Raw genomic sequence first — 21,529 nt, 5'->3', positions numbered from 1 at the left:
GCTGGAGCTGTCCGCCTTTGCTTCACATCCTGAAGGAGGGGAGGGGCCACCCCCGAGTCACATGCTTGCTTATTCAGAGTACCCTCTTACACATTCCAACCATCCCTGCCCTGCAGTCTCGAGGCCACAGGGCCTTCAGGAAATCGCTCCGGAGAACGGCATCAAGTATCTGTGGCTACTACGCCCCCCACGTTTCAGTGCGAGCTTCCTACTGGGTGATGGGAGGAAACACTAAGGCGCTCTCGCACTGGTGCACAGCTCGGTTCCGATTTACCCAACTTGGAGACCACGGAGGCACACAGAAATCGGGCGGCAACAGCACCAGCTGATTTTCCGCTTTTCCCCTCGCGCTCTTCCGCCCGCGCCGCCCTAACCCCCGCCCCCTCAGCCCTCCTAACAGGAATCAGCAGCCCAGCAGCTCCCGCGTTTCTCCCCAACCACCAGCAGCGGCCTGCCTTTTATAGGCGCTACAGCCAATGAGCGCTCTCTTTTCCTTCTGCCCGCCCATCCGGCCAATCGCCGCGCCCCTTGTGTAATCTTCGGCTCCTCGGCTGCTCTCGGCTATTTTCGTTGTTGCTGGCTTTTTCAGGGGCTGTTCGCTCGCAGCCGGAGACGCTGCTTTTTTTTTTCCGGGTTCGGAGCCGTTCCGGATGCTCTAGGCTGCCGGATGTCTGATCTCCGGATAACTGAGGCGTTTCTGTACATGGATTATCTGGTAGGTGCGGGGCAGGGGTGGCGTGTCGCCTCTCGGACCCCGACGTGCCCGATGTCCCTCCGCCTGGAGGAAGAGCCTTTTTGCTTTCTTTCTTTGGGATGGGATGCCTTTGGGGTTCTTTCTCCCGCAGCAAGCTCTAGAGCTGTGCCGGGACTCGGAGGGGCGGCAGCTGAGACGGCGGGGCCGCAGCTCCGAGGGGGTGGTGGAGCTGACAGGTAAAGGTGCGGCCCGGGTCAGATGTGCTGTGGGGCGAGGGGCGCGCGGGCGCTCCCGGAGAGATGGGGCCGCGGCGGCTGGGCGTCCCCCGCCCGCGCTCGGGTTCCTTGCTTCCTTCTGCGCTCCCGCAGAGGACTTTTCTTTCCCGGGAAGCAGGAGTTTCCCCCTCTCCCTTTAGCAGAACTCCAGGTACTATTAAAGAGCCATAACCAGAATGGCTTACTAAGTGCCCGGCAGGTCCGGTCATTTGGTTGTTATTAGATCTCTAAAGCTATGACCTCGGTCGCCGCGAGGTTTTAAAAGCACATTACCATAAAGTAGACGGGACTAATCTACATCGCAGCCTGGGTAGAAGGGACTGGGTAGGGGCAGGCATTGCCTCACCGTTCCTGCCTTGGATGCACGCCGCTTTTACCCTGTGCACGAATTGGATCCCATCTGTGCTTTTTTAGGCCAGGCTTATGCTGAGAAGTTTAGGTGGGAAAAGTGTCAGCACAATGCTGGGACTGAACATTACTTTAAAAAGCACTTGTTTTGTGTGTGTGTGTGTAATTATGCAAGAACCATGTATTGTTCCAGAAATTATTTCCCCACAGCTGCATGTTTGTGTTCACGGGGATCCTCATTGACCCTGGCTGTGTTCGATCTAAACAATGACCAGGTTTACCTTGTTAGCTGGAACCGCTATTGCAATGCAGAGTTGAAGTAGATGGTTAAAAAACATTGACCGTCCCTTCATTTTGTTGAACACAGGCAGTTGGTTTCTCTCTGCAGATTGGCTTGGCAGAGATTTGCCAGTGCCTTCTAGGAATTACACTTAATTCTGTACTAAGAAAGACTGTGAATGCTTTCCTAGTCAAGAAACGCTGGACGAGGACTGGTTTTGTAATGTTATTTTGTATTTGGGCTTATTTCCCCTGAAGGTTCCTGGTTTGGTGGTCTTGTGGGGAGGGGTGGTTACTGCAGTTAATGCATGACCTTGTGAATCGAGGGGAGTCAAAAATTCTGAGTTCAAATTCTGTTTGGTTCATTTGTTGATGTCAGTAACTTCCTCTGTCTTTGTGATAAAGGGACATTATCTGCCCATAACGGGAGCCTGTGAAGGGGGTTATCTGATTAGGAGGTTCTTTAAAATACAAAGTGCCATGTAGGTTAAGAGAGTTGTTGGATGTTTCTTAAAGATTATTTTCTGAATTAAATAACTGATTATTTTGTAGCTTGTCTTATCAAGTACAGTACCATGGCTTTGTCTTGCAGTCTGCCTGAATTAAAGCCAAAGTTGAGGATAATTACCTAATTGGAAGGGGCTGCCCTTACCTATATTATTGAAAGCTAATTTTGGATTCTTAAGTAGTTTCTAAAAAGGAACTCAAGTTGTTCTGGTATTTTATTATTTTATTTACTGGGTGAGTTTTAAATTTGCAAATTGCATGGGGAAAAAAATTGGAAGACTGTTTAATTACTCAGGTTAATTTACTGATGGAGAGTCTAAGGGTGGGTGGAGGAATGTTTGTGGGGCTCTAGATTACCTTAAAAGCAGATTATTTCTTTGTCAGTTTCCTAACAGTTTTGTGTCAGAATCAATGGGCCCCAAGTTCGACACGGCCTTTTTGTTGTACCTGCCATGCCCCCATACACCCTGTTTTTGAAAAATCATTATTTTGTCACTTTATCTATGCTTTTTAAAAAATCCACAAGTGCAGTGAAACAGCCCCATAAAAATCACTTGGCTCATCACTGGCGGTGAGGAAAAAACTCTTAAAGGAAATAAGTCTGTTCTTATGAGTGTGCCAAATATCCGCTGTGAAAAGACTTAAGGAAATCCTTAAACATTAAGTTTAAAAGAAGAAACCCTCCTCAGGTGGTCTTCTGTGTTTACGTTTTGCTTATCAGCTCTCAGAGAAAATGATGTTCCACACACCATTCCTTTCTTCTTGCCTTTCAGACGGATTCATTTGCTCGTACATAATGTTTATATGGTGTTTATTAAAAACCAGTTTCTAAAAAATGAAAATCAATTTCATTGACTCTGTCTGGGATCTTATTTTAAAAATCAGTTCCCAAGTCCTTTTACCTACTTTCCAGAGAAAATATGCTCCTTTCATTCCGAGAGTTTAACTCTTCAGCTTTTGTTGAGCTTGTGGACTAGAGTAAGTACCCTGTGTATCACTTGACAGGAATAATTTGTGTGCCATCTTTTCTTTTTTTTCTTTTTAATCGGTGTTTGACTTTCTTATTGTGCTGTTGGAAGCTGGAAGAGGGAGCTGTGTGTGTGTATGCATTGTTCTTTAGGCTGGATGTCATCATTTAACCTTTTTCATTTGGAGGAGAGGAAGAGAAATGAGAGAAACGTAGATGTGCTGTTTTTAACAGCTTTCTTTAAGATTGCGGTTATTAAAACAATTGATGAAGCTCTCTGATCTTAGAGGCTGCTGTTGATTTTTTAACTTAAAAGAAGTGCTCTCAATTAGAGGGGACAAATAAGGTGGATAGGGTTTTCATTGATTTCAGTTTAGGGAAATAATGGTAACTTGCTTATCCTAAATAATTATATGTATCGCCCTGTGTCCAATCTTTATTTGTTGAGTTGAATGAATATGAGACCGAAGGGACAATTCTTCTTTTCTGTCCAGCTTCTAAAGTAAGACAAGATAAAATCTGTTTGGATTAGGTGTTTTGCTCTGGGGAATGCAAAATGTATCTTTTACTCTTAACTTTAAGATTATCAAGATATTATTTGTTTAGGCTGGGTGGCCATTTAATATAAAAAATCTTGGTTTTCCGGTTGACGAGGGAATCTGCTTGGCAGGCCACATACCTTTTTCCCAATTTCAGGATGGGCTTTAAAGGCCATGTGCACACCTGTCAGGTCTGTAGGTAAAGATTCTGCTGCTGTTCAAAGGGCAGTACCAGCATCTTTCTTTCTGTCTCTCTTCTTACAGGTAGAATTAGTAAGACAACGTGTGGAGCTTTTTGAATATGGTAGGAGAAAATAGTCACGTTATAATGAAAAACGTGTCTACCATGTTTTCCTGGAAAGTTGGATAAGATCAACTTCTGGATTCCTTTCGGTTTAATATTCTTTGTGTACCGATTCATGTTCATTGGCCTGGATTTTACCTTTCCCCCCCTTCTGCCATCAAAATAACAGCAATAAAATTTCTCATGCTTTGTGTAGTGCCGTTGATGATTACATGAGACAATGGAAGGAAAGTGATTTATACACAGCACGTTGCTTTTCAGATGTAGAATGTCAATATAATGTGGTTAAGTCTCTGATATTATTCTTACACCTCCTGTGGAATGACTGTTACCGATCAGTGGTAAATAATGGGCTACCTTTTAATTTTTATTTTATTTTGTTTAAGGTTTTTTTTTTTGATGTGGACCATTTTTAAAGTCTTTATTGAATTTGTTACAATATCGCTTCCGTTTTATGTTTTGGTTTTTTGGCCCCAAGGCACGTGGGATCTTAGCTCCCCTCCCAGGGATCGAACCCGTACCCCCTGCTTTGGAAGGTGACGTCTTAACCACTGGACCGCCAGGGAAGTCCCTGGACTACCTTTTAAATTAGTCTCAGGATATGGAAAGATTTAGAGTGTCATCAGCAAGCAGGAAGTCACAAGACTCTCTTGAGGATTGTTTAATACCTATAAAAATAAAAGCCACCTTCGGATATTTTCTTTAATCCATTTAACAAATATTTATGGGACCCCTGCTTTGTGCATGACCCTGAAAGTCAGAGCCGATGAGCCCCCAGCTGGGATCCCCTTGGCTGTAGGGCTGGCAGGCAGGTGGCTCTACAGGAACCTGTGGCAGGACAGTTGGGTAGACACAGGGGGAGGAGGCTGCCTCTGATGTGCTCCTTGGCTGGCTGGTAGGTTTCTCTCTGCTGCTTGGGTTGCTGGTAGGTTTCTCTCTCATGTGTTTTTCTTTGTTTCACTGTGAACTAAAATGCAAAGCTAGGCCTGAAAATGTGACAACTAAAAGTGCTTCATTAGTCTTGGATGCTAATTGTCAGATAATGATCATTGCGTGTCTGTATTGGGTTTGGGATATAATAAGGCCAGGGTTCTAGTTTTCTTCCTAGTATAGGTTGATGAATGTGGTCTAGTTTCTTGGTCACAGGCTATACCTGCCATTATAAAAATTTGTGTCAATGGGGAAGATCAGGTGAGAGAAGGTGGGTGGATCAGCACAAATCCATCCCCATTTTCAGGATACAAACCAAGGAATCAACCAACCAAGAACAGAAACTCTTGATGTACACAGAGCTCTCAGGCTCTACTAAGTTGTAAGTGAGCCCATTCAAAATGAGGAGTGAAGGCACAGTTGTGACTTCATCTGATGTTCTGTTGTCTTAAAAGTGTGCTGTTTTCGACCATGAATGACTGTGATCATTATAACTTGTATGTTCTGACTATGTGTAACATAATGACATAAGCCTCTTTTTTTTTTTTTTTTTTTTGCGGTACGTGGGCCTCTCACTGCTATGGCCTCTCCCGTTGCAGAGCACAGGCTTCAGACGCGCAGGCTCAGCGGCCATGGCTCACGGGCCCAGCCGTTCCGCGGGATGTGGGATCTTCCCGAACCGGGGCACGAACCCGTGTCCCCTGCATCGGCAGGCGGACTCTCAACCACTGCGCCACCATGGAAGCCCCGTAGATGTTCTTTTATTAACAAATCATAAGATAAAAATAATGGGAGCACAATAAACAGTTCTCTTATCAAAAAAGTTTTAAAAATATCCAGACGATGAAGCAGGAACTGCGATATAAAACAGTAGTTCTGGTTCTCGACCTTCTATTGTTCCAGGCTTGTAGAACAATTCCCCTGCCCTCTGGGAGCTTGCATTCTGAAGGACGCCTAAGCCAGGTGCTTGTAGGCATGCTGGGGGGTGAGGGAATTAAGCATAGGAGTTATGAGGGTAAGATCAGTTAACATTTATTGAGCATTTGCTGTGGTGCCAGATAATGTAAGTGCTTTCCACGTGTAATGCATTAAACCAAGGCTCAGAGAGGTTGTGTAATTTCACCAAGTTCACACAGCTAACAAGTTATAAGCTGGGATTGTGGCCCCAGAGCCCTCCCTCTTCACTGCATTCCTTCCAGCTTGGTGTTAAAGCTGTTGGAATGCAGTTGAAATTTTTACAGTGTATTTCATGTAAATACCATGCTGCTTCTTGAGTCAAGAAATCAGGTGCCAGGAGCAGGCTGACTGATGTTCCCACGCGCTCGAGGACTTGGCTCTGCTACATGACTGTTAAGAAGAAGGCCGGATAGAAAGAGAACTGTGTTGTGTCCTGAGCCTCCCGCCCTGTAACGTCCTGACTCTGGGCACTGAGGTGGCCTTCACCATCCAGTGTTTCATCAAGTGACCACAAATGGGTTTCCAGGCACCCTGGTACTCTGCCCCCTAGTGTCACTTCAAGGGCACCTTCAGGGCCACAAGCCCCAGTCATCTCTTGAAGACTCAGAAGCCCTGAGACTCAGAATCTATTTGGCAGTTTATTTGAAGTCTGCTCTGCTCCTTAACCAAGGGCTGATGGGAAGTGGGTCTGTGCCCAGCAGACACTAGGCCCCAAGTAGCCTTTTGCTTATGGATTTCAGCTGGGCAAAGTCTCCTGATGACATGAATTCCAAAGCGTTTGTTTTTGAGGTAGACTAGAAGGAAGAAAAGATGTTTAGGGAATGTCTGGTAACTGCATTTTAGTTAACAAATGCTGATACTTCTCACAAATTGAGTTAATGATGGGCTTTTATTTTGGAGCCTGCAGTCCCTCAGTTATGCTGTGCTCTACCCAGGCATCTCCCTAAATGCTTCTGGGGTGTGGTTGAATCTAAGAAGCCCAGTTCTTGTTGACCCTCATGTCTGAGTATCAGCAAAGTGTTTGAGCACATTTACTTCCGGCAGGGCTGGCTTCGTGGGCGTGTGGCTTAGAAGGGCCCCCATGCTTGGCTTAATGCTCTGTGGTTACCATCTTGAAACTCTTAATTTTGGGCGCTTTGCGAACGTTTTCATCGCTGAATCTGTAACATGTATCAGTGCAGGGTCCCTGACTATCTTGATCATCCTTTTATCACCAGAATTGAGTCTGGAGCCCGGTAAATAAGGAACTATGTACCAAGTACTGTGCAAAGTGTTTCACTTGCATCACCCAATTTAATCCTCCCAACAGTCCTGTTAACCAGATACTGCTGACTTAGGCGCAAGACATACTGACTTAGAAAAGAGGGAGCTTAAGGCTTTGTGAGGTGGAGTAATGGCCGGGATCACGTAACCAGTGGAGTGTCAGGGCAAGGCTACGAGCCTAGCTTGGTGGATTCCAAGCCCATGCATGTAAGCATGGTTCAGTACTGCCAACCTAGCAATAATTAATAGTTGTTGAGAGGATGAGTGAGTGGGGCCATGTTTCGGGCACAGGGCTGGAAATTGAGAGGTAGCTTGATTGCTGCTGTCACCTGGGAGAAGCCCTCCTGGGAACTCAGACAGCCCCGCTTCAGTTGGGGAAGTACATGTGTTTGTACCTTAAGGTGAGAGAGTTTGCCCACTGATTCTGCTTTCGCTTGTTTACCCACTGTCTCCTTCACCCCGTGCATAAGCATTGGCATTCTGCTCTTTGACTCACAGCCAAAAGCACATGATTTTAAGAGTAACTAAATAGGAACTAAAAGTTGGATTTGCAGGACCATCTCATTTATCAGGTTCCTTTGTACCTAGCGTTGCTGGGAATTGTTCTGACTTCTGGATTGCCTCTCTCAGGGTTGAGGACTTAGATCCTAGCAACTGGGGCCATGTCTCCCCCAGAAGGATTCCTGGGGGTTCTTTTTTCAACAAGATAGCTGCTTCTCTGGCCTCTCTGGAGGAAGCAGATGACAGCCTGGAGCCATCCCAGGACCACTGATTGAGGCGCAGAACGCCTACACCTGTTCCTAATCAATCTGCACATGGAGTCAGGAGCTAAAGCAAAATACAGTTCTTTCAAAGTTTTATTTTTAATAAATGCAAGTATTTAGAAAAAGTACAGAAAATAAGAAAACACATTTCTGTGTACCTACCTCCCTGATTGAAGTTGTTAGCATTTTGCCATTTTAACTTCAAAACTCTGGTGTTCTTTAAAAAAAAAAAAAGAAAGAAACTTTAAGGCGAAAGCCTTCTGCTCTCCCCTGCTTTCTTCCTCTGTCCTTCTCAGTGGTGACAACTATCCCAAAGCTAGTGGGTATCATTCTCATTGTGTGTTTCTGCATTTTTATTATATTTGCAGGTATGCATAGACAATATATAATATTGTTCTGTGTGTGTTAATTTTAAAGGAGTTGTAGCAGACCATCCTTATCTTCTTGAAACCTGTTTAATTTCTCTAAAGTTTTTAAGGTTAACAAATGTTATTGTATGTGTCTGTAGATATTTGTTTTATAGTTCTAGTTTGGATATTACCATTTCTGGTTTTATATGTAGAGATCTTATTTGGATTTTGTGAGACGCTCAAAGAAAAGAATAGGTGTTGGTTTTGAGGCATGATTTTGCGTGTGTGTGTTTACTTGTTTTTAGTACCACACGATGAATCATATAAATTGTTTAATAAAATTTTATGTGAATATCTGTCTTTTATGATTCAGTTTGTTTTACAGTTTAGAGCAGTCATTTTGTAATCATATTAACACATGTACATATATATTCTTGCCTGTGTAAGAAATGAGATTATTTTGGTAATATATTTATTATTAAAGTAAAAGCTTAGTGAGGAAATTTGGAAAACACAGCCAAGCACAATGGAAAAAATGTATATCTGTAATCGAAGCAACCCACAGAGATCCGATTAATATTTTTTCAATCCTGAATTATAATGAAGATATAGTTTTATAACTTGCTTTTTACACTTATGTTTCAGTTTCTCTTCTGCAACATTAATTTTCTGCATTATACCCGTAAACCATAATTCTCTTAACTACATCACCTTTTAATTGAATATTTTATGTTTGTTTAAATTTTTGTTTTATTTTGTTAATGTTTTGTTATAAATAATGCTGCAGTGGACATTCAATATAAACTCTTGGATTTTTTGTGATAGTGTATTGTTCTGTGGTTTCAAAAAGAGGTTTCAATGCCAAGGAAGTTTGGAAACTGGGTCAAACAAAGTTCAAGTTTCTTTATTGTACAGCCTTTACTATGCAAATGTACATGGTGCATCTCAAAAAGGGAGATTATTACATGCAGTGTTTCTAATCCTGTGGAGTATTTTTATGATCATGTTCTAGTAGATTTTATGCAGGGTCAAAAGGTACCTGCATCTTAAAGCTTTGACTTATGGATTAAATAAGTTAATAAACCGTGCCTGGATATAATCAGCTGCTGTTTGTTAAGTCAAAGTTATGTAATAGTAAAGACGGTGATAATGATGATAATTAATATTGATTGAGAATTTACTCTGTCCTAGATTTGGCAGGAAGTACTTAATATACATTCACCATTTGTTTGGTCTTTTCAGCGACCCTCTGAGAGGTGTAGGAACTTGTATTCTTGTTTTATGGTTGATGAAACTGAGGGTCAGGAGAAATTGAGTAATCCCAGCTGCCTCAATTGTTATGAGGGTTGGTAACACATCCGTAATCTTAATATGTATGTGTTTTATTTTGTGATAGAGAAGAAAAAGTTTGAAGTCCTGTATTTGATTCCTAGATATTCCACCTATTACCTGAGTAATACGAGTTGTTTTCCAAATGTCGGTCCATAGCAAAAAGGAAAAGTCAGAGTGTTACAAAGTCATTGTACATTTATTTTATAGTCTTAAAAATATGAGATTATATCTTTCCAACTTTGTGTAGATATTAGAATATGCTGTCTATTCTGATGATAGTGAACGATAGTATCTCTCTCTCTCTTGCTCTCAAAATGTTATTACCTGTTAGAATAAAAAGATGACAATCCTTATCCATCCTCAGGTTTGTATGTATGTATATATTTAGAATGTACTTATTTCTAAAACCCCAAATACTGGGAACCTGGTCTAAGACAAATTAATCCAAACTACAATTTCCTCATTTGAAAAATTCAGATAGCATCAGAGCCTCTGTGATGACTATTGATTATTAAGTGTGTTTAAAAAATAATCGCGTTATAATTTCTGTACCGATTGGTGTAGGAGTCCATATGACTCAATATAATGGCATTAACAGAAGGGGGGCAAGTATAGATAAAACGAGTCTGTCTCTTTCTCCTTGTGTATGTCTTGGATTCTGCCCTCCCTCAGCCCCCCTACCCTTCAGTGACACCGTGGGGATTTTTATACTCTCCAGAAATGGCAGTGTACAATTTTTGTGAAATAATGTAACTAAACATTACGTCAGAGCACATACTTTCTTGTACATTTTAAGAGCTGGGCACAAAAGATTTGTCCTTGACCTTGGATAAAACATGTTTTTTTGTCTGTTCTGCAAATTACTCATATTAGGACTTCTAGTCCCAAAAAGAATGTTAAAGTTAATTTTTACTATCACTTAATTTTTATTTCCTCTTTTCTTCTCTGATTCAGGTATTTTTAAAGATAGTAATTATGACTAGTAAATGAGAATCTTATTTGCAAAAAAACTTTAACATAGGGCTGTAAGGGTTGAATGAGAATGTTTATACTGTACTTCATGAAAATAAGGTATTACATAAAGCTAATGTGCACTTATTCTTTTCTAATCAAATTTTTTTTTTTTTTTTTGCGGTACGTGGGCCTCTCACTGCTGTGGCCTCTCCTGTTGTGGAGCACAGGCTCCGGACGCGCAGGCTCAGCGGCCATGGCTCACGGGCCCAGCCGCTCCGCGGCATGTGGGATCTTTCCGGACTGGGGCACGAACCCGTGTCCCCTGCATCGGCAGGCGGACTCTCAACCACTGCGCCACCAGGGAAGCCCTAATCAAATTTTTTATTCACCAAATTGTTGTCTTCTTTTTAATTGAAGTGTAATTTGCATACAGTAATGTGTACAGCCTTAAAGGTACAGCTAGATGAATTTATATGTACCTGTGTCTTGTAACCACCCCAGGTGGAGATGTAAAACCTTTCTAATACCCCAGAAGGCTCTCTGTGTTCCTTCCCAGGCAATATTGACATAGATTGGTTTTGCCTGATTTTGAACTTAATATAAATGGAATCACAGCTTTGTATTCTTTTGTGTGTGATTTCTTTCAGCATGCCTGTGTAATCCATCCATGTTGAGTGAATCAGTAGTTTGTTCCTTTTAGCTGCAATGCAATATTGTATGAATATACTATTACTAATCTATCCATTCTGTTGTTGATGGGCGTTTAGGTTGTTTCCAGTTTGGGGATATTTGGAATAAAGCTGCTACAGACATTCTTGTGCATGGTTTTGGTGGAAATAAGCACTCATTTCTGTTGGGTCAAGTAGAATTTCAGGTTCACAGGGCATACATATGTTTAGATCCACTAAATACCACCAAACTTTTCCCAAAGTGGTTGTACCAATTAGACTTGTACCAGTAGTGTAAGAGTTCCAGTTATTCCGTATCCTCACCAAGTCTTTACATTGTCACTCCTTTACTTATTCTGATGAGTGTGTACGCTAAAGGAATGTAAAGTTGCCCAGAGCTACATCCGTGTGTTCAGGCATGAGAACAATATAGTACAAGAGGATTATAAGGCAGATTTTTTTAATTTGGAGAAATTACTTGGCCATAGTCTGAAATTCCTACATTATTGAGTTGTGTGATTCATTTGAAAATCCTGAAACGCTGAAGAGGTACTATGGAGGTTGGTTGACCTGGTTGTATTCCTGGCTTTGAAACAACTAAGTGTGAGGTTTGGGCAAACCAGTCAATGTTATTGTCTTAAATTTCTTCATCTATAAAAAGGTGGGATTAATTAGATAATCCTAAATGTTTCTTTTATTTCAAAATTTTTCTCAGTTATCTTGTATCCCTTTTGGAATAACTTTCTTCTGTTTTCCATTCTTTCTAATTCTTTAAGTGATCATAAATTTGCCTTTACAGAATTATCATTCATTCACTCAAACAGCTCTAATTTTTTTTATAAGCCTTCTAGGTTCTGGTGCTGTCCTGGGCACTAGGGATATACAAGTGAATAAGACATTGGCCTGCCCTCAAGGAACTTATACTCTTGTAGAGATGAAAAGTAAGCAGTTATGTTTTGGAGTGGCATATTCTATTCAGAGGGAAATAAAGGTTACTAATGTGGTATATGAAAGGGAAACTTAGACTTGAGGGCCAAGGAGAGCTTTTCAGAGGAGCCATTTTTAATGTGCAACATTGTAGTTAAGTAGAGTTGGCCAAGTGACAGGCAGGGCCAGAGCCAGGGTGAAGGAACAGCTTGTGCAGAGACTTGGGGGTGAGTAACTCCGTCGCTTCAAGGAACTCCAAGGGCTCAGTGTGGCTGGAGCAGAGTCAGGCTCAGTGTCTACACTTGAGCTGCAGAGTCCCTCTACAGTCACATCATGGGAACCTTTAACGTTTGCCTAGAGTGACATGGTCAGATCTGGCTGCACTGTGGAGAAGGATTGGAAAGGGCAGCCAGACTGGAGGAAGAAGACCAGTTAAGAAGATGCTGTCCTGATTCAGGAATGAAATGATGGTATTCACAGCCAGGTAGGGGCAGGAAGGATGCAGAAAAGTAGGTGGATTTAAGCAACGTTTTGCGAATTGCCAGGATTTTGTCATTGGATGTAGAAGATGAGACCAAAGGGGATTTTAGGGATAATTTTCAGGTTTCTGGTTTGAGCATCATTCTGGTTATCCGTTCCTGAATAACAGAGTACCTTAAAACAGCGGCTTAATAACGGTCATGTATTTTACTCATGAATCTGGAGGTAAATTGAGTTCAGCTAGGCTGTTCTTGTTTTTCCCTTTTAAAAAAAATTTTATTGAAATATAGTTGATTTGCAGTATCATGTTAGTTTCAGGTATACAGCAAAGTGATTCAGTTATGTATATAAATCTATTCTTTTTTTAGATTATTTTCCATTATAGGTTATTTACAAGATAACAGCTCACCCTTTTGAATTGTACAATTCAGTGGTTTTTAATATATTCATGAAGTTGTGCAACCATCAACCGCATCTAATTCCAGAACGTTTTTATCACCCCAGAAAGAATTCCTATACCCTCTAGCAGTCACTCCCTAGGTCCTGGCGATCACTAATCTACTTTGTGTCTCTCTATGGATTTGCCTATCCTGACATTTATTTACATTTCATATAAAGAGAATCATATAATATGTAGCTTTTTGCATCTGACTTCTTTCATTTAGCATAAATGTTTTAAGATTCATCTATGTTTTAATATATATCAGTACTTCATTTTCTTCTATTGCCTAATAATATTCTGTTGTATGGGTGTACCACGTTTTACTGGTCCATTTATCAACTTATGGACATTGGGTTGTTTCCACTATTGGGCTATTATGTTGCTATGAATGCTCATGTGCAAGTTTTTGTGGGGACATATCTTTTCAGTTCTCTTGGGTTATACCTAGAGTGGAATTGCTGGGTCATATGGTAACTCTAGGCTTAACTTTTTAAGGAACTGCCAACCTGTTTTCCAAAGTGTCTACATCATTTTACATTCTCACTGCCAGTATATGGGGATCCAGTTTCTCTACATCTTTGCCAAATCTTGCTATTGTTTGTCTCTTTGAGTATAAGCTAGATTGTTCTTGCTCAGGATGCCTTATTACGTTACCGTCAGATGGCAGCTGGGGGCATCTCGAGGCTTCTTCATACACTGGTCTGGCATCTGGGCTGGGAACATGCAAATCTGGGGGCTGGAAAAGTGTGAACTCCTGCGGCATCTCTCTTCGCGCAGTCTTTCTGCATGAGGACTCAGGGGAGCGGCGTTGCTTACATCCAGCTGGAAGGCTCAAAGAGTGCATGTACCAAGAGAAACTGATGGAAGCTGCTGGTCTTTCTAACCTGGCCTCAGCAGTCATGCAGCATCACTTGTACTGCACTTGTTTATCAAGGCAGTCACAAAGGCATGCTTCGGGCCAAGGGCAGGAGACAGACACCACCTCTTGGTGGGAGGAAGCCAGAGGATTTACGGGCATGTTTTAGGACCACGACAGGCATCAGGGAGGCTAAATGGGTCATGTACTGTGATAGGTGACACTTGAAGGAATAGCACATGGAGAGGGAAGATGAGGACTTTGAGTCTGGAGTTTGCACTGCTTGTGGGAAGTCCAAGTTGAGATTTCGTGTAAGTAGATGGGAGCTGAGAGGTGAGCCTTGGATGACTAGTTAAAAACAATATTGTTACTCGCCCTATATATATACACTGTATTATTAAATCATCAGGTGGGAGGCATAGTGCTACATATTTTTCATGCATGATTTATTACTATTGGGGTGGCCAAAAAGTTTGTTCGGGTTTTTCCATATGATGGAACAGAAAAACCCGAACGAACTTTTTGGCCAACTCAATATCCTTTTAGAGATTAGAAAACTGAGGCTTAGAGAAATTGTGTCATGCCTGTGATGTGATGGAGCCAGAATCTGAACCCAGGTCTGGATAACGTCTGACCACCCTAAACCACTTAGATGGAAACTGAAGCCAAGGTCACGTCCACGTCTGAGGTCGCCCAGGGAGGGTTGTGCTGAGTGGGGAGGGGAGAACCCGAGGAAGCCCAGTGCCTCGGCCAGGGCCGGCACATAGTAGGCACGCAGTTCTTGTGGGATCAGCCACAGGAAAGGAATCTCAAGAGGGAAAGAGAGCTGCAAGGTTGGGAGAAAACCTGGAGAGTGTCCTGCTGCGTGGGCCGAGAAGGGAGACTTTCCAGGAGGAGGAAGTGGCCAATTGTGTTAACTGTGGCCCAGAGATCCTGGAAGATAATGGCTGCACGGTGCTCGCTGGATTCGCGTCAGTGGTGACCTTGACCAGAGGCTCTCAGAGACCTGGTGCAAAGTGAGGAAATGATGCCGCTGCAGTTGAGACTGTCTAAAAATTTCACCACGAGCGAGAAGAAGGCCAGGGCTGGAACTGGAGGGGGGAGGGGACATTGAGTGGCGGCTTTCCTTTCTAACGGGGACCGAACTTGAGATGATTAAATGCCGATGAAGTGGAGCATGAGGTCATCTTGCTGAGCGTGACTGAAATATGGTGGCGGAGGGGTTTGAGCTGAAGTAGCTACAGTGAAGAATGAGGGCCATGATGACCAGGGACACAGACTTTGTAGCTGTTTGGGTGTTGGTTTCAAGAAGGTGGGCAGTTAGATGGATAAAGGTTGGGATTTTTCCAAGGTGAGTCAGTGGGTGGTTAATGGGGTAGAGGAATTTAGGACACTGGCAAGAGGATGGCCGAAGTGATAGACCGTCTTGAGCTCTGAGTTAGTGGAAAGGAAGGAAGGGCGAGGAGTAAGTAGAGGATGCGAGGATGGGTGGTCCTGAGGCGGATGAACGGTGGGAGTATTGGAGTTATTTGGAGTAACTGTTCAGAAAACTGGAGGGAGAGAAAGTTCATTGTAGGGGACAATAAGGTGTATGAATTTAAGATTGCAGAGTGGCTCTCGGAGGGGAGTCTCCAGTGCGTGGCGGTGCGTGGCCGCGGGAAGGATGGGGAGCTTAAGACGTGGAAGAGGAAATACAGCGCAGGTGCTGGATATAGCATCCTTGTGGCTGGCGAAGTCAGCAGGACCAGGGCAGGACTTGGGCTGGAGCAAAAGGCTGAGGCAGATTCAGAAATCCTCAGTGAGAGAGGGAAGGTCGGCCAATGTCCTTGACAAGGAGAGGCACACAGAGCTAGATGTTAGAGCTCATTGCCCGGAATCTTGAAAGGAGTGGGGGAGGAGGAGTGCCCTGGAGATCCTCGAAGGTGACCTTGAGGGACTGAGCACGGTGGGGGGGGCATTTAACGAAGTTCTGTGGGTGTAGAGGAGCTTGTTTCACGGTTGAGTGCCGCAGGCTTTGGGCTGAACTGCCTGCCTGGCTCTACCACTCTAGCTTTGGCAAAGTTACTTAACTTCTCAACGCCTCACCTTCCTCCTCTGTAAAGTGGGGTGAGTAGGAGTAACTAACTACCTCTTGGGTTTGTTGTGAGGATTAACTAAAATAATACATGTATTTCAGAACAGTGCCTGGTACCTCTTTCTCTGCCACCCCCTCTTACTGTCATCATAGCAACGACAACGAAAACCCCTTCACAGCGTTTATATTGGCAGGCACTTTCTAAGGACCCTATGAGGTAGGTATCATTTCTGTTTTTCAGATGTTAAAACTGAGACATGGAAAGATTAAGCAACTTGTTGAAGGACATACAGCTAGGAAGTGGCAGAGTCAGGCTTTGAACCCAGGAAGTCTTGCTTCAAAGCCCTCCCTCCTAACCAATATGCATAATTAATGCGTACTAACTACACCACATCCCGACCTGTACCACCACGACCCCAGGGCAGAGGGCTCTGTGGAGAGACTGGGGAGGGAATGGACTTGCGCGAGGCTGGCTTGCTGGAGAGGAGACGCAGAGCAGCGTGGGGTAAGGGTAACCGTGATCTGGAAGATGGTGCAGTCAGGCGGATGTTTTCCCAGAATAATTTGATCTAGCAGCTCCCTGGTCAAGGAGATGGGAGAAGGGAGGCCCAAGTTGGTTGTGTTGCAAGGAGGGAGTCCTAGTTCAGATAAGTAAACCCACAGCTCAAGTACCTGATTCTTCAGACCCTCAGCCTACTTTTCCACTAAGAGTGGTTGTACTTGCAAAGGAGTCCTGGTCCCCAGTGAGTGAGGGGACGGGGCTCTCTCCAGAGACGCACTGTGGACATCTGTCTCTCTCACACGGGCTGCATCTCCTTGGAGGATGCCTGGAGTTTGGGTCCCTCAAAGCCCCTGGCACCAGTCTCCCAGGGCAGAGAACTGGTAGTTCAAGCTGCCGAGTCCAGAAGCTGACGAGGATGGCCCAGACCTTTCCACTGGACTGAAAGCTAGTAACAGGCAGCTTGTTGGGACCAGGAGTTGGTTCTGTGAAGGCCGCCTGCTTAGGGCTGTTTTGTCAGGGCAGCCTGTGAGCTAACCTGCATGTGACATGTCCGGAACAATTGCATAGTAATCCGGATGCACTGTTAATAAAGCTGCAGAGACGTGTGTGAGCCTGGCTTCTGTCTAGTTAAAGTGACCACAAAGCGTCGTGTTGTAGAAGTAAGTTTTGGTTGGAGAGTTCACCTTCTCCCTCCTACTCTAATTTAAGCCTTCTCTCTTGCAAGTCTTCCACTGCCAGAACTGAATTGAGGCTCCTTCCAGGGCTGCTCCTGGGGCTGCCGTAGACAGTTAAGCTCACGGGACACCACACGGAGGTGCCTGGCCAAGGGGGCAAGCACACCTGCAGTCTAGCCCCTGCCCAGCTTGCCAAGGTCCCCATTGTGCACTGGCACAGAGGTGCTAGTGGGCCAGCTACAGCCCTGCCTCAGGCCTTGGTTCCTATCTCTGTTACCGGACAAAGCACAGTGTTTCACAGTGCAGGGCTGGGTTGTGGGCCTCTTTGTGTCCCCAGAGCCTGACATAGGTACACAAGATAGCTGCTAAGTCAGTGGTTGGGCTGAGAGGCTGCACAGAGTAATGTTTAAGGGCACTGACCTTGGAGTCGGACTCCCTGCACTTGCCTTCTAGCTCTGTCAGTTACCTGCTGTGCAGCCTCTGTGCCTGTTTCCTCATATGCGAAATGGGCATAATAGTACCTACCACGCAGAGTTGAGTTAAAATATATAAAGCATTCAGTAGAGAGACTAGTACCATGAGCAAGATAAAAGTGTTTGCCATTATTGAATTGGAACTCTCTTTATAAAACAAGGATTTGTGGTACTGTTGTCACCAAAATGTTCTCACTCTGATTCTTCATTTTTCCAATACCAGCTTTTCAAAAATCTTTCTGCCTCCACCTAGTAAACATAGCACGGAGTAACTAGGTTAACGATATTGCAGCTGCTTGTTGATGGGTTAAGTGGCAGCTCTTTCTGATTTATAGGGGTGAAAGGTCCTGGCATGGCAGAGGGTGGCCCGCATCTCTTCAGGCCAATTCTGCCTACAGCTGTTACGTAAGTTTGACCAAATGAGCCAACTTACTTTAAACTAAGTGGGCAAGTTTTCTGAGGTCCTACTGTAGAATTACACTCGTTTGGAACTTTCAACTTCTCTTTTGTTGGAATCAGTTTGAGAGTCAAGTTTCTGCTTGTGAGAACTTTTTTCCTAGCATGTGATTGGCCAGCTCTCTTATCCCTCTTCCCTTACGAATGTTTCCTGAGAGGCGGCACGTTGTAGACCAGTGGTCCTTAACCTTTTTGGCACCAGGGACTGGTTTCATGGAAGACAGTTTTTCCACGGATGGGTCAGGCGGGGCAGGAGCTGCCCTCCCGCCGGCCGAGCGCCTCAACCATTGGCCCAACTGCATCCTGCTGGCCATGTTCCTCGTCTACTACGTGCAACGGGCCTTGATTTCCCCCTTTTCAGATCCGAGTTGGAAAGCCTGCACCATTGTACGCCTTTATATTGGCATTCGTGTTCTGCACCTATAACTGGCTCCTTGCAGAGTAGATACCTGAGCCAGTATGCAGTGCATGCTGACGACTGGCTCAATGACCCCTGATTTCTAACAGGTTTTGTCGTGTGGTTGACAGGCATGCTGATAAACATCCATTCAGATCATGGCCTAAGGAATTTCAGGAAACCAGGGGAGACTGGATGGAAGGGCTTGTTTTTTGTGTGTTTTTTTTGCGGTACGTGGGCCTCTCACTGTTGTGGCCTCTCCCATTGCAGAGCACAGGCTCCGGACGCGCAGGCTCAGCGGCCATGGCTCACGAGCCCAGCCGCTCCGCGGCATGCGGGATCTTCCCAGACCGGGGCACGAACCTGCGTCCCCTGCATCGGCAGGCGGACTTTCTACCACTGCGCCACCAGGGAAGCCCGAGGGGCTTGTTTTAGTATATCACTGCAGCCAGCTACTTCAGGCGGTAATGCGAGTGATGGAGAGCGTCAGATGAGGCTTTGCTTACTCGCCCGCGGCTCACCTTCTGCTGTGCGGTCCGCTTCTTAACAGTGGCCGCAGGGTTGGAGACCCCTGTTGTAGACGACAGAGCAGTGAGCTGATTTATTGGATAATGTCGTCATTTTGAATGTTCCCTGAATGTGCCTGGTTCTGTTTTTCAAGTCATTGTGTTAGAGGTAGAAAACCTCTTGTGGTGATTGAAATTCTTTTCCTCTCTGTTTTATTTCACATAGAAATATTGTACATCTATGTTGTTCACCAGTACTATTTCTCTTAATGTAACATGATTTTCCCCATGATTCGTTGGGTTTTCGAGATGCATGTTTTAAAGACTGGGTCATTGAGATAGGATTATTTGATCATTCCTGGACTTCTTTGGGTTTCCTAACTTTTTCAGGGCCCCTGTGAGCTGACCTTGGGCTGTGGGCAGGATTACAGTACTTCATGAGCCTGAAGAGGAGCTGTTCTCTATCATTTCTGTGGATTCAGGCTGCAGTTTTTTTGCAGCCTGAGTGTGTGGGAAATAGATACCTGTGCTACTGATGTTTTACTTTTCTCCCAAATATGACTTTATTTGGGGGGAATGCCTAACTTTATTGGTCATCTTTGAAAATACCCATAGGTGGATATTTTCCATTTCTTGACTTCTAAGTACTCACTTCTTACTGCACTTTATTGTAAATAATTATGTGTTTAAGATCCACTTTGAACAGTTTCATAAAGCAGACTTTCAAAATTTCAAAAATTTTCTCTTTTGATTCCCGTGTCAAGAAGTGAGATCTTCAGCTCCTGATTTTAAAGCTCTTCAAATTGGATTCTTTGTTACCTAGGAGAGCCACAAGTATAATGAAACAAGTTGCTAAAAAAGTTGAAATTATAAAGAGCTGTGTAAGAAGTGATGCATATTTTAATTCTTTGTACAAAAGTTGTCTTGAATAAACCAACGTAAAAATGCATAATTGTGAAGAAATGCTGGGGATGAGAATCAAGAAGATTTAACAAGCTCATTGATGGTTTGAATCTCTCATCTGTTTTAAAGCAATTCTCTTTTTCCCAAATCCAGAGTGCTTAAGAGTTCATCTCTGAGGCAAAGGTCATTTATCCCAATTGCTTTATATTATTGCAGTGAGTGATTTTAAAACAACAGCAGTAACAGAAAATGAATATTCTTTTAAGAGTGGGTATGGTTGCAGATATAAACAGCAAACTAGTGGTTACCAGTGGGGAGAGGGAAGGAGGGGAGGGGCAAGATAGTAGGGGATTAAGAGGTACAAACTATTATGTATAAAATGAGCTACAAGCATATATTATACAACATGGGAAATATAGTCAATATTTTATAATAATTACAAGTGGAGTATAACCTTTAAAAATCATGAATCACTATACTGTACACATGTAACTTATGTAATATTGTACATCAACTATACTTCAATTTAAAAAGTCTCATGTTAAATCAAAATAAAGAACTTTCAATTTAAAAAAATTGGGTGGGTAGCATTTTCCTGGGTATTCAAAATTAGCAAGGACTTTTGTTTACTAAACAACATTTCAATCAGTGTTGATCTGCTTGAAATGAAACATAGTAACTTTAGGTTCTCTATTTTAATTCAGTTGTACATCCCTGTGTTCAAATACCTAGTTACAGCAAGAAGAGGATCTGCTAGGTTTTAAAATAATTTTTTGAAGCGTATATGTCAGAATAGTTTTGGGAAAAGAAAAGCCCTACTGTCCTTCCCTTCCCCCGTATCTTCTTTCCTCTTCCTATCTAACTTTCCTCACTCCACAAATACTTATTTTTTTAACAGTAATTTTATTAATCTCTTTAATTATTATAATTAACACGATAACAAATTGCCATAATTTGCTAAGTTACAGTATTTAGCAAACGGAAGACAGGCAGGCAAGATAGAACAAGATCTCTTCCTATGTCAGTCATCCATCCAGTGCATGCGAGTGAAGTAGCAACCGTGCATCAAATGCTGACTTACCCCAAACTTTTGGTCACTCAGATAAAAAAGCACCAACAGAAGTAAAATTCACAGTGAGCCTCTCTGGCTCTCAGACAAGCAACTTTCTGGCCAGGTACACCTTCTAGAACCCAGGGGCCCAAATAAATCAAGACTTGCTTAAATTTTTGAGTTTTCCAGAGGAGATCCTAAATATTTGTTTTATGGTTTCAAGTAATTAGTCAGTCAGAAAAAGGGCCAAAGATTATTTGATCATAAAAATTTCCCTGCGAAAGCATTCCATTTTTAGTTAAAATGAAGCACAACCACCATCAGAAAATGTTTCTAAAACGCTAAGAGACTCTAAAAACCACTAACACGGAGAATACAGTTTCTACATGAAAACTCGTGGCAGGGAGCCCCTGGTTGGGAAGGTGAGCCAGGAGAAGGGTGGGAGGGAGCTGATGGGGTGCCCCGGGGGCCTGGGGTGCAGGGGCAGGAGGGCCTACTCCTTGCCCAAAGGTGGCATTTGGACAACATACAGGACACAGCATCAGGTGTGTCCTGAAGGCCCCTGCCACCTAGCATCCTTAGCAATCGTAAGTGCACATGGACTCTCTCCACTTCCTCTTTCAGTTTCCACCTCTATAAATGTGGCAGCAACAGAGG

The 21,529-nt window shown here is 43.5% G+C and overlaps 1 protein-coding gene across 1 annotated transcript in view; it reads left to right on the top strand.

Annotated features, from left to right (window-relative positions):
- The first annotated feature begins 600 nt into the window (after positions 1-600).
- ARL15 (ARF like GTPase 15) overlaps positions 601-21,529 on the top strand; it is a 416,529-nt gene continuing 395,600 nt past the window's right edge. Inside the window, exon 1 of the mRNA XM_082650582.1 lies at positions 601-715. Within this exon, the coding sequence (XP_082506708.1) occupies positions 668-715 (48 nt within the window). The 5' untranslated portion in view covers positions 601-667. The remainder of the gene's footprint in view (positions 716-21,529) is intronic.

Source organism: Grampus griseus, assembly GCF_964374135.1.
Source record: "Grampus griseus genome assembly, chromosome: 3".
Taxonomy (NCBI): Eukaryota; Metazoa; Chordata; class Mammalia; order Artiodactyla; family Delphinidae; genus Grampus; species Grampus griseus.
This window is presented reverse-complemented; position numbering and strand designations above follow the sequence as displayed.